The 13,341-nt window shown below is 42.8% G+C and overlaps 1 protein-coding gene across 3 annotated transcripts in view; it reads left to right on the top strand.

Moving 5' to 3' along the window:
* The window catches only part of DGKK (diacylglycerol kinase kappa), a 171,299-nt gene that overhangs the window by 43,422 nt on the left and 114,536 nt on the right, over nucleotides 1-13,341 (top strand). For all 3 annotated transcript variants that reach the window (XM_082445122.1, XM_082445121.1, XM_082445123.1), the window contains exons 2-3: nucleotides 11,347-11,457; nucleotides 11,927-12,007. In XM_082445122.1, the coding sequence (XP_082301248.1) occupies nucleotides 11,347-11,457; nucleotides 11,927-12,007 (192 nt within the window). The remainder of the gene's footprint in view (nucleotides 1-11,346; nucleotides 11,458-11,926; nucleotides 12,008-13,341) is intronic.

Genomic DNA, 13,341 nt, shown 5'->3' with positions numbered 1-13,341 from the left:
ATTGACTGTTTCCTTTCCCATATTAGGGAAGTTTTCTACTATAATCTCTGCAAATATTTTCTCTGTCCCTTTATTTTTCTCTTCCTTTTCTGGGACCCTTATAATTCGAATGTTGGTGCATTTAATATTGTCCCAGAGGTGTCTAAGACTGTCCTCAAGTCTTTTCATTCTTTTTTCTTTATTCTGCTCTGCATTAGTTATTTCCACTATTTTATCTTCCAGGTCACTTATCCGTTCTTCTGCCTCAGTTATTCTGACATTCATTCCTTGTAGACAATTTTTAATTTCATTTATTGTGTTGTTCATCATTGTTTCTTTGCTATTTAGTTATTCTAGGTCCTTGTTAAATGTTTCTTTTATTTTCTCCATTCTATTTCCAAGATTTTGGATCATCTTTATTATCATTACTCTGAATCCTTTTTCAGGTAGACTGCCTATTTCCTCTGCATTTGTTTGGTCTGGTGGGTTTTTACCTTACTCCTTCATCTGCTGTGTGTTTCTCTGTCTTCTCATTTTGCTTAACTTACTGTGTTTGGGGTCTCCTTTTCGCAGGCTGAAGGTTTGTAGTTCCCGTTGTTTTTGGCGTCTTCCCCCAGTGGCTAAGGTTGGTTCAGTGGGTCGTGTAGGCTTCCTGGTGGAGGGGACTAGTGCCTGTGTTCATCTGGTGGATTAGGCTAGATCTTGTCTTTCTGGTGGGCAGAACTGCGTCTGCTGGTGTGTTTTGGGGTGTCTGTGACCTTATTATGATTTTAGGCAGCCTCTCTGCTAATGGGTGGGGTTGTGTTCCTGTCTTGCTAGTTGTTTGGCATAGGGTGTCCAGCACTGTAGCATGCTGGTTGCTGAGTGGAGCTGGGTCTTAGCGCTGTGATAGAGATCTCTGGGAGGGCTTTTGCCATTTGATATTACATGGATCTGGGAGGTCTCTTGTGGACCAATGTCCTCAACTTGGCTCTCCCACCTCAGTGGCACAGGCCTGACACCCGGCTGGAGCACCAAGATCCTGTCAGCCACATAGCTGCTCACTTTTCTAGTTCTGCTCCAGAATCACAACAGAGCTCATTTCCTGGGCCCTGTGCCCCCCACCAGACAGCTGTATTCACTTACAAATGCCCAGACTGGTGGAACTTGTTTTCTGGCTGTTGTTGAAGGCAATTGTTCCTGTGAAACCCCAGGGCCCAGCGAAATTAGATCCTTTGGTGTGGATGAGTGAGCAAGCCCAACCAGGGCTTAGCAGCAACCCCTGGGGAAGGGAAAGGGTTTAGCCTCACTTTGTTATATAGCAGCAACTAACACAACAATGTTAAGCAATTATACTTCAATAAAGTTGTTAAAAAAAAAAAGAACTGAACCAAATACCTGCGATTCACACCGCCAGTCTCCCCCGCCATTCTGCCTCCTTCCGTCAATTGACATAGGATAGGGTATATCTTGCAATAAGACCAGTGGTTTAAACCTTACTTTTTTTCTTTCAGTGAAGGAATATCTGGTCTTCCATGTCCTGTAAAATCCAAGAGAGATTTTAGCTCTGCCATTTATTAACCTATTAAGGGAAGTTACCTAATCTCTCTAAGCCTCAGTTTCTCAACCTATAAAGTCAAGGTTGTTATGGCACCTACTTTTTCAAACTGTTATTGGGCTCAAATGATATACCCCATGTAACATGGTTTAACACAGTGCTTCCCACATAGTGAAGACTCACCAACTGTGAGTAATTCATATTACTACTACTATTACTACTGCTACTACTACTCCAGAAAGCTTATCCCTGGTGGTCTCCTTTTACCAACTGGCACAGCTTTTCAACTTTGTTACCTGGACAGTAATTTCTCTATAACCAAGGCCCACAACATAGTTTCTTCCTTGACAGATTAGTGTCTCCTGCAATCACAGCTTTTTCCTCCATTTTCCCTCCAGGTTTTGTGGGCTGTCAAATTACCATACCTCATACTCTCTTGCCTCCACATGAGGCAATTTTGTTCAGCCAGGGACAGTCCTCTGCTCAGAGGCCACAAGGCTATCCACAGCTTTAGGCATTGGGTGGAGTCTCCCATGGGTCTGTCCCTCACCCTGCCCCCAATCCCTTCCTACCCCTGAGGTGTCCTTACCTGAGACCTTGCTCCTGCTCTCACCTACCACTGATGGGGCAAAGTGGGCAAGCACACACACACACTGCATGCACACAGGTCGCCCATTCCCCCCAACACACAACCACTAGTGAATTACTGAATTTCATCTTCCCTAGACTACTATTGCTGCAAGAAGCAGGCAATAAGCAAGCAAACCAACTGGTTCTAGAATCAGTTTCTGTCTTCCAACTTCATGATTCTTGTCAACACCAGCTCATAAGGCTGAGAAAAAAATTAAAATGAAAAGTCACACATCCCCTCTTTATTATCTAACCACTTCATCTCCAGAGGACCTGTTAGCGAATGTAGTTTTAGATCCTGTGCGCATCTTCAGATGGCTATCTGCATGGGGCAAGTTTGGCAATAAGGCAATGTCCCCAACTCCCTGAGAACATGTGGTTATGTGATATGGGCTCACCACGCCTACTTTATTAGAGGCACTTGAAGCCATGATTGGAAAGAGGTATTTCTAAAGACCAAAGCACAGGAAGCACCAATTGAGTCTTCATTGCTTTGCTCTTTGAGTGAGTTGTAGCCAAATGAACTACATATTTGCATACTTGCAAGGTTCATTTTGGACTTAGGTTGCAAACATTTAAAAATACCTCTAAAGGCTGAAGTTCCCACGTTTAGGAGCTCCTAGACATGGTCCAGCATATTGTCACAAAGTATCAAAGTACGCAAAATATGGGATTATGACATTTCAGGTATCTCTCCAAAAAACTGAGTTTTTTTCCTCCCCTTTGTGAAATCATTTGTAGTACATGGTCTCCCTCAGCTAAACAAGTGGGAAATCTGCAGACATTACTGGCCATGGCTTTTCCTCCTAGGTGAAATAGTGGCTCCTAGGGGAAGAAATAAGTGGACTGAAGTGATCCTCAGGTTGGACCTGACACTCAAGCCAGATCATTATGACCATCATCCTGTAGATGCTTAGGATTTGGAGGGGAGAGGTAGTAGATTCAAACAGACCTGGCTTTAAACCCCAGCTCTGCCACTCACTGTGACTTAGAACTAATCACTTAACCTCTCTAACCCTCAACTTCTCCACCTCCCCAACAGGACTGTTTCTGTGGGCATTAAATGAGATAATGCATGTAAAGCAAGAGCAAATAGCAGACATTTGTCAACCAGGAACGACTCTCTTCCTCTGGAGTGGGATAATTGAAGAGAAGCTTAGAGAAGATGCTGCCTTGGCTGCTTCTATGAGGACATCGCCAGAGTCTGAACAGGAGCCACTGGTCTCACAGAAGGTGGTTAGGATAAAGAAGGCATGTGGCTTGGTGGTGGGACCCAAGGGCTAAAAGCAATGGGGGGAGTGTCTCTGAGAGAAGAAACATCCACAGGATGTTAAAAGAACCTATCCATCTCTGGCTGCTGATGGTCAGGTGAAAGGATGGGGAAGAAAGCAGTTGGAAGCAGGCATGTTTTGTCATTCCTTGTAATTCAGTGGCACTAGATATGATAGTTGCTGTCCTGGCCTCTGTGACCTTGGTTAAGTTGAAGACCAGTGTCCAAAATTCCCTGATATCTTTCCTTCAGGGACTTTGTGTGACCACAGAACTTCCTTTTCTAGGCAGCAGCAACTGCAGCTGTAGCAACAGGGGTCTTCTGCTAAGCTTCTACTTATACCACTCCTTTAACTGGATTTCCTGCTTCTGAGATTTTGGTTCTCCCAAGGCTCAAAAACAATCCTCCTCCCTCTAGTCAACACCTTTCATCTTCCCTGCATTTGCAGAGCAAAACCAATCTTTTGCAGGAAGACTTCCCATAAGCCACTCTTCTCAAACTTCCAAAGCTCTGACCCAGTCTGTCCTCTTGATCCCAGTCTTGGAGTCAAGCCATGTTCCTGCTGGTATCCTCGCACCCCTTTCCATGCTCTTCCTCTGAAGCCCCTCAAAACTATACACCTGTTCCAGGAGGTGCTGCCAATATAGAGCAAACTCAATGGCTGTGGTTATAGGGCCCCTCCACTCACATGCAGGAGGTCAGAGAAGATTCCCCACACCACTGAAATAGAGTGGCCAGAAGCCCAGTCCTGGTTCTGTCACAAATTTGCTGTTTGACTTGAAGTGTAGCCCCTCTGGGGCCCTATTTTCATCATCTTTAACAGGGTGGGGAGGGAGATTACTCATTGCTAAGGTCAGGTTAGCTCTGAAAGTTAAAAGGCTGTTTTGTGGCAAGAGCACAGACTTTGAACTACATAGACCAAAGCTTGTATCCCCACCCAGAGCCAAGTTACTTATAGTCTCTCCTAGCAGTGAAATGGCTTGTTCAAGGCTGCACAGTTCAAACCTGTGTGTAGGTCTGGAAGGACTCAGCCAAGCTCTTCCCACTTTGTGGCTGGGTCTAGTCCCAGGGCAATTACCAAGAGCCAGGTTACTGCTTTCTGCACTTTGTCAGCCTGGGTCCAAATTGCTCATCTCCTCCCCAATCCGCAAGCAATTAACGGTCCTTACCATTCCTAGGAAACTCCAATAACAGAAAAAGAAAAACAAGAGAGAGATTTGAGAAGACATATGTTTTTAGGCTTTATGGTCCCAGTGGACTAGTTTTAAAGTTACCAGCCCTTGATATTTATCTTATCAATGTACTCACACCAATGCAAAATGACATGTATATACAGAGAGTCATTGCAGTATTGTTTGTAATAGAATAAGATTTTAAACCATTGTCCATCAATAGGGAACTGTTTAAATAAATCATATTATATCCATACAGCGGAATGCTATGCAACTGTAAAAAGAAATGAGGCAGCTCAGTATGTACAGATATTGAAAGGGCTCCATGATATATTAAGTGTAGAAAGCAAGAGACAAAACATCATGCGTAGAATGTTATGATTTACGTGAAGAAAGAATATATGTGTATATATGTGTATAAAATATCTTTGGAATGATATGGAAGAACTGGTTAAAGTTTTTACATATTCAGAGAAAAATGTAACATCATTTTCAACTGTCTTTTATTTCACTCATAGAGAGCAGGGATGTGGTTGAGGCTCTATAGTTCTTCCTTAGCACAGGAAGCAGTGGGAGGGATTTGCAGCTATAGTCCTTGCAGACATGAGCAGCAGGAAGACCTAGCACCTGAGTGCTAGGGTGACAAAAGGTCTCAGTTTGCCCATGACTCTTCTGGTTTTAGCACTGAAAGTCCTGGGAAAACTGGGACAGTTGGTCACCCTATTCCTCATTCTTCTGCTTCAGCCTTTAGCCAGCCCGGCTTGCTAGTGCCAGAGAGGGGAGCTCCCAGTAGTGGGATGAATGGAGTGCTTGCCTCCACAATCCACAAGGGACTCACACTTATAGAATGGCTAGCAGGCACATGCTCTGCAAGGTATTCTCATCTAACAGACAAGGAAATTGAGGCTCAGAGAGGTTAAGTGGTTTGCCCAAGGTCACACAGCTAGTAAGTCCTGGAGCCAGTCTGTCTGACTCCAGCTACGTCAGCAGGACCCTGGGGAATGTAAAGCTTTCAGGAAAGCAGCGGGCCTGGACTTTCTTAAAGCCTAAAGCACCCGTAGTTGCATTTTAACCAAATCAAACATTGTTTCTCTGAATCAACTTTGGCAGTCCTGTGTTAGGAAATGGCTTTCTTCCCATCACCCCAGCCCCCAAAGCAAAGAGAATACATGTTCCAGGTTTTGGACTCCAGGTTTTGAAGCCATAGACAGAAAGCTGGCTTCTCTAGCTGTGCTCATAGTGGAAGTCTGGTTTTCACTGGAGGAATGGTAACCTACTCATCCCAACTTGATCCAGCCTCCCTCCCAAGAGCCGCATGAGAAAGTAAAACAGCAGAGCAGCCAGCTAATAACAGGTAGTGGTGTATGTTATGATGCTTGCTTACTTTTTGATTGGGTGGGGGTGGAATTCAATTTGGCTATGTAATAGGGGCTTCTTTTGCTAGGAAAGGGTAAGAGAATCCTCCAAAGCCTCATACATCAAAAACCCACCGAGCCACAGAAAAACAGATCTAGCAGATAGTAGAAGCTTTGGGGGATTTCAGAGGAGCACAGGAAAAGGTCATAGAAGCAGCTGTACTTGCCCTTTCCCAATTAAGCAGCAGGCAGGTGTTAATTATATATAGGAAATTGGACTGCTTTATAGACCCTGTTGAGATATTTTATAGAATATATTTTATAAATATGGAGCAAGGGAAATGCTTACCATCACTGTTGGCAATTAGTTTGTACATGCTGAGTTGCAGAGCATCGGGGAGAGAGATCACTGGTACCAGAGTGCAGGAGTTTCTGGGAATGATGAATTGGGGGATTGGCTTATTAAAGAGGATGCAAAAAGAAACTGCTTTCTCTGCAAGGACTGCCACAGGTTAGGCAAAGACATTTTGTGTGAACGCTGTACTCAAGACCTGAATTAACTATGCCTCGATAAATCCTGTGCTCTTGGATTTGAATGAAGTCAATTGATGTCTGTGGTGATTGAATTCAGCACCACACTCACTCCCACTACTAAACATCCAGCCTTGAGAGTTTAAGAGTAGAGACGTCAGTGCTATTTGGATTTTAATATCAGATAGAACTGCCTGCAATATGTTCTGGTTTAAGAAGCATTAAGTGGGTCACATGGCATTTCAGTATGTACAAGGATCCAATGACCCTTCCTAACTTCTTCCTATCTGCAGCATCACAAATATTGCTACAGGAATGTGACAGCTTGGACCAAGAGGGTTACAGGTGTGTCTCATTTTATGAACTAGCTGTGTGCCTGTAAACTTGGCCACCAAAAAACAAATCCCGTATAGAATCCTGTTCTTCATTGCCTTCCATAATAACACTGGAGATGCATTCTTCTGACAAATATTGTAGCCCCAAGATGCTGCAAAATCTCAAAAATGTCAAACATTGACAATCTTACTTGAGAGGGAAAATGTCAAATGTCTTGATAATGTCTTAGAAATAAAAATATAAGCCACTGGGACTTCCCTGGTGGTGCAGTGGTTAAGAATCCGCCTGCCAATGCAGGGGACACGGGTTCGAGCCCTGGTCTGGGAAGATTCCACATGCCGTGGAGTAACTAAGCCCGTGCACCACAACTACTGAGCCTGAGCTCTAGAGCCCGTGAGCCACAACTGCTGAGCCCGTGTGCCGCAACTACTGAAGCCTGCGTGCCTAGAGCCCGTGCTCCGCAACAAGAGAAGCCACCGCTATGAGAAGCCCACAACGAAGAGTAGCCCCCACTCGCCGCAACTAGAGAAAGCCCACATGCAGCAATGAAGACCCAAAGCAGCCAGAAAAAAAAAATATATATATATATATACCACTTAAAGAAACCGGAGTTCAGGGTGTCTTTCATAGGACAGAACTGAGTTAGTTAGATGCCTTTCACTACCTACTTCAGAGGGGTGCTGGGAAGATTCAATAACAAAAGTAAAAGCACTTTATCCATTCCAAAGTGCTGTATACATGTGAATTCTCCTTACTCTTCTAGTTATTCTTGGACAGTCACTTTAAAGAAACAGGAGAACTACTGATCTAGAAATTGGAAGTAACACTCCACATGGTTGTGGCACGGGGTCAATGAAATGTTATCTGCAAGAAACCAGGAACTGGAAAGCACTGTGAAAATCCTGTTACAGGATAGGCAAGGGCTCTTCTACTAATGCCTCACTTTACAGGATGTATTTGTTTGTTTGTTTGTCTCTTCCAATTTTTGTCTCATGTCCTTGTTAAGCTTAGTGACCCTAGGCAGGTAAAGGTTCATTTGCATGCATGTTTTCTTGACTTGAGGTAATATATTGATCGAGTGATTTTTAGCTTCTGCTTGTTTAAACTGGCTTCCAGGGGATGCTTGTTGGGTTTTTAAGTAAACCATGGTTTATTTAGAAACATCTCCCAAAGGGGGACAGAGTTTAAAGGCAAAGAAACTACAGGAACTTTACCTTCTCCCAACCCAGGTTTGGATATTTGTAGAAGTTCAGAGTTGACAATATAGAGCCTGTGTTTAGAACTTAAGAAACTCTTATATGGTCTTCTAACCTTTCTCCCTCCAATACATAAATAAACAGTTATCTGCTACCAACTTGGTAATATATATCTCACATATACAGGCTCCTCTCAAACAAACTCTGAACTCATATACTGCAACCTCTTCTATCGCCAGGAATACCTACCACTCACTCACTTTGTCATCTTGAGAAATTCACAGTAGTTATAGTTCAGAAATTGCAAATTGGTTGCCTATGGGCAGATTTTGGTCTCATCCATGTTTTGTTTGGCCCTCACAAGTTTTTTGTTGTTTTAATTTAATTAGTAGCTAGTATTTCCATATTCCAAAACTTCACACAAATTTTCACCTGGATTGCCAGCTTGTCTTGAAAAATGGGATGAACTGGTAATACCAGTCAGCATTCAATCACTATCACCTAGAACTTAGCAGCAGCTGGGCTTGGGCTCCCCAGTTCCCCTGCTAGGTTGTTGACTCTTCTGTTACCAGCTAGCCTTCTATGGGCATTGAGTAGACAGCCCTGCACTTAAAGCTAGTGCATTCAAAGCAACCAGTTTAATATCATGGAACGGAGAGGAGATAATTGTGATTTGGCTGGTGTACCCAATGGCAGGATGTGTGAGTGGATAGCCACTATCTTAGTGGAAACTCTCATTTGAACCAGAAGGTAAACATTTAGCACAATGAACATGAAGCTCCCAGGGCTTTTTCAAATGGTTCTCTGAGCTCACATAACTTCGTGTTTGTCTACATGGATTATCAGTCCCTCCCTCTCCCTCCCACTGTCCATATCTCCATATCTTTATGACAGGGAATATGCCTGTAACTTCTTTAGCTGCCCTGAAGGGCCTAGTAAAAGGTAGAGTCAATAGTAGAAGCTCAGAAAATACAAATGAAGCACTCTATCCAATTATAGATGCACCATGAAGTCTTTGTTTTCTTGACTGTGACAAATGCTGAGTTCATGGAATGAGAACTGAAGGTTTTGATGACTTGCTGTGTCCTCAGATTAATGGATTAATTAACTAATTAATTAATTGGTTTGCTGTGTCCTTAGATGGATAGCAGGATGTTATTTATTAGCAGGGCACAAGTAAGGGAAGAAAAGGGAACATTTCTTAAGTACCAGGAAGGGGAATTAAATAGTGCTCATTACTACGGGTTGATGGAAGGAAGTAGCTGGGGAGAAGAGGCTGAATTCTACTTACTTTAGTATGTCAAATCAACAGGGTATGGGAATTTTCTGAAGGAACCAGAAGGCCCAGGGTTGTGGGAATCTTCTGGAGAAACAAATCCCCCTCCTTGTTTCATCATTGCCACCTCACCCCATCATCCTACCCCTGAAAGCAACAGGAGGAGAAGAGAGCTAGGCATGGCAGCAGGGGTAAGAAAAAATAGTTGAAGTTAAGGGAGGTTTTAAACTGAAAATGGAAGGAAGGGTAAAATATTCAGCCAAAAACTGTAAATGGGCTATTACAAGGGATACTATACATGATAAAATAAGAACAATGGAAGCATTTAGTAATTGACAAAGTAGAATAACTTGGGAAGGGGACAGAATGGGTGTGGCTTCAGTTGTACAAAGTTGGAGCACTTAAAATTTTGAACTTAAGTCTTTAGCAGAAAGGGGTAAATATGACTGCCTAGGTCTCATGAAGTGTTAGTGTAGAAGAATATATGGCATAAAGGTGAGAAGGTTGGATAGAGAAAACCAAACACCATCATTGAGAGTGTATTCCATAGGCTGTCTGACCAGAGAAAGGAAAGAGTGATGTAATCACAGTGTTTACACGAGTTGTTTTCTCATTGATGACTCAATTTCAACAATTTAAATGTAATTTCTCACTCTCCATGCCACCTTCAACCTTCCCACAAGATCTTATTGATTTCTTGTCTTGACTCCTTGGCACCGTTCTTTTGTAAACATATCGAGGGTGGTACAATAACCTTGAAACTCCCATAAGTTATCAAGACAATTCACGTAAACTTTGAATGCTATGAATTGACGTTTCAATTGACATACAGAGGTTCTGTCCATTAGTACTAACTTATTGGTTAAAGAATTGAACAGATAGTGTAATAGATGTGTGTATATTTGGGAGAATGGGAGTAGCAAAAGATTGTTCAGACAGGGTCCCAAACTTAAATACCTCCTGGAGTCGGGTGCCCCATCTGAAGGGAGCAGCTGCTACTCTGTTCCAGCAGATTGTTGCCATGTGAGAAGATAGGTCCACTGTTACCAGCTCTTCTGATTTTTTTTTAAAAAAACGGAAACTTGGATTTTTATTTGAAATTTTCTGCCTTTTAAATATTATGAACTAATTAAAAACTGAAAAACATCAGATGGGCCAAATAAAACACTTCCACAACCACCAAATGGTGAATTCTAATTTAGATGTTGGATGGAATTCATGGTAGAGCTTTGATCCAATGACTTAACGTCTGTCTCTTCGTCCATTCAGCATGGGCTTGGTTCCAGCTTGGTGGGTGTGAGTACTTCTCCCAAATGGTACTCTTGCATATTGATTTGTATTCTATAAATGTATCTGAGAACCTCCCCAATGGTAACAATGGTAAGTAGACTCTATGCTTGGTTAGAGTCAGTCTATCTGACAAGTAACTGAAAAATCAGTTGGTCAGACTATGAGATATGTAAAGAAAGTAATCAAATGGTAGTTCCTTTCTGATGCCCTTTTTGCTCTCACCAGATCATGAATCCCTTGAAGGCCATGGTAAAGACTTGGGATTTGGTTCTAAAAGTGTTGGGAAGCCATTGGAGGCTTGTGAGCAGGGAAGGAATGTGATCCAACTTAATATTCTAAAAGGAACACTCGAAAAGAGCAGAGAGGAAGGCCCTGTCCAGGCCTACAACCTGGAGACTTCGAGAAAATCTGCCTTTACTGAATTCAGCCTCTTTCCTGACCATTTGTTCTTCCCTAGGAATATAGTTCTTATATTTATGTGTTCCGTCCCTCCTCCCCACCTCCCACCACCAATGGAGATGTCCTCCATGGTTTTTGGGCCATGTATCCTTAGAAACTTAGAGCCTATATCATCCTGAATGTGTTATCCAAGGGTAACCAATACCATTTCTGATTGAACTAACTTCCTTGTGTTCTTGCCTGGTCCTTGGGCTATTCCTCAGATATGTGACAGAGATAGAGCTTTCCAGATATCTGATCTTCTCAACTGAGAGGACAAGTGATATGGTCTTGCAAATGGATCTAATTACTCAACATTATGCTGCTATCTTTCAGAAAATATTGAAGGAAGGACCTCTGCTGAAGAACTGTAACTCCTTCAAGAGGTGGAAACTCAGATATTTTCTGGTTCGAGGACAAAGGCTCTGCTTTGCACACCATCCTGCGGTAAGAGAATATATATATATATTCTTGTCAGTTGGGTTAATGGGTGGGTACCAGGAAATGTTTTGTGGGGAGATGGGCCAACATGTTGGCAAGCATTAAGGTGGCTAACCCTTACCCGCTCCACTAGGCCCCTAGATAGACCATATCCCATTATCTTCTCCAGCGTAAACCTTTAGTTTTGAAAAATTCTGAACTACCTAAGCCTTCCTATAAATCCACATAAAAGTTTTGGGAAGAGTTGTGTTTTTGGTTTAGTTTGGTTTGTTTTTTGTTTGTCCCATGATATATCAATAAAAACCATGATGCTAAATAAATCCCAGCTCAAGCCAAAGAAATAATGGGATCATGACTGCCAAAAATGCCTAATAGTGTGCCTGTGTGTGTGTGTGTGTGTGTGTTTACCTTTTAGTGTCTCTTTGCCTTATTAACCAGACAGTTCCTTTTCCCTCTTCCTCTTATACCTTTCCAGTTTGCACGCTTTGAAACAATTGATCTGTCTCAAGTTGCCTTGGCAGAAAGCAGCTGTAGAAACCTTTGCCACAGTTTTTGCGTAAGTAAGATTAGGAATGACTGAATGGGCAGGGGTGGGAGCTAGCTGGGAGGAGGGGTTGCCATAACCACCTGTTGCCTCTTTAGAGTTCAGATTTCCCAAGTTTCCTTTGATCCCAAAGTGCGTATGGAAATCCACTTAAAGTAGCATTGCAAATGAATGCTAAAGATTATTCATGTGAATATTTTCTACCAGCCCACTGATGGGAAAAAAAGTGATAGCCCTGTTCCCTATTACCAGCCTGATATAAAGCTGAGCTGATTTTGGGGCGGGAGGAGTGACTATTACAAAAATCAATCCTCCTGGTGAAGATAATTTAAATGAGTATCATTGGGAGGCTTTCAAGAGACTGCCAATATGTTGTAGAATATATCAGGATAATCAAACTACATGACATTCTCTCCTTTGATGAAATAGATAAGAACCTAAATCCAAACTGAAAGCTATCCTATGCTGGGATTACTGATGAGAGTACTTCAAAGAAAGCAGAGGATTTTCTAGGGAAGTATTCAAGGGCTTGTCACTGCTGAAATGTCATAAGGCTTTGGTCATTCACATAAATCCAGAATAGAAAGCTCACTGAAAAATAGCAAGTCCATTGGCCCAGGAATTCTCCTACCCACCTCCTCCCAGACATGCTTTTTCTCAGCCTCAGTGGTGGGTTATGGAGACCAGGTTTCCTCTTCAGGCAGGTGGAGAGTGGTACTTAGCAGACTAAAGATCTATGGGCCCAATACCCTGATTCCATGGCTGGTCCACAGTTTATTCTCCTTTGAAAAGAGAGCAGTTGGATATAAGAGGAAGATCCTACTCTCATTTCTCTCTCATTACATCATACTGACCCAGGATAAAGCTGAGGGTTCTGTTGACCCAGTCCCAAAAATCTTAACCTTTAGGTGATGAGCATGCAAGATAATGTTTTTGGTCTCCATTCTACAAAGAAATTCCAAGGGCTAGGTTGCCCCTTAGCCTAATTAAAACACAGAGGCACTATTCATCAGCCCCACACAAGAATGGGTTTGGACCAAAGGAGCAGCTATTGTCACAATTCCCACTAGTTCCTATTGCCATTTATCACAGACACATGCGCAAGGAGAAAGAAATTGCTTGTTGGTGTGGTAAGCTCTAGCTCCAAGATTTGGGCTTGGGGTGGGGGCCGCTGGTAGTGAAGGCAAGTAGGGCCACTGAAGCAATGACTGATGCTACAGCTATCCATGCTCCCTCCTGCCCTCTGAGAGAAGATGAAGCCCTGATCATGGTCTACCTCTGCTAGACCCTCAGCATGGCTTTCTCATTGTTCCTGCAAGGTTTTTGCACCATGCAGGATTAAGAGA

The sequence above is a fragment of the Balaenoptera physalus genome (genome assembly GCF_965194825.1).
Source record: "Balaenoptera physalus genome assembly, chromosome: X".
Taxonomy (NCBI): Eukaryota; Metazoa; Chordata; class Mammalia; order Artiodactyla; family Balaenopteridae; genus Balaenoptera; species Balaenoptera physalus.
This window is presented reverse-complemented; position numbering and strand designations above follow the sequence as displayed.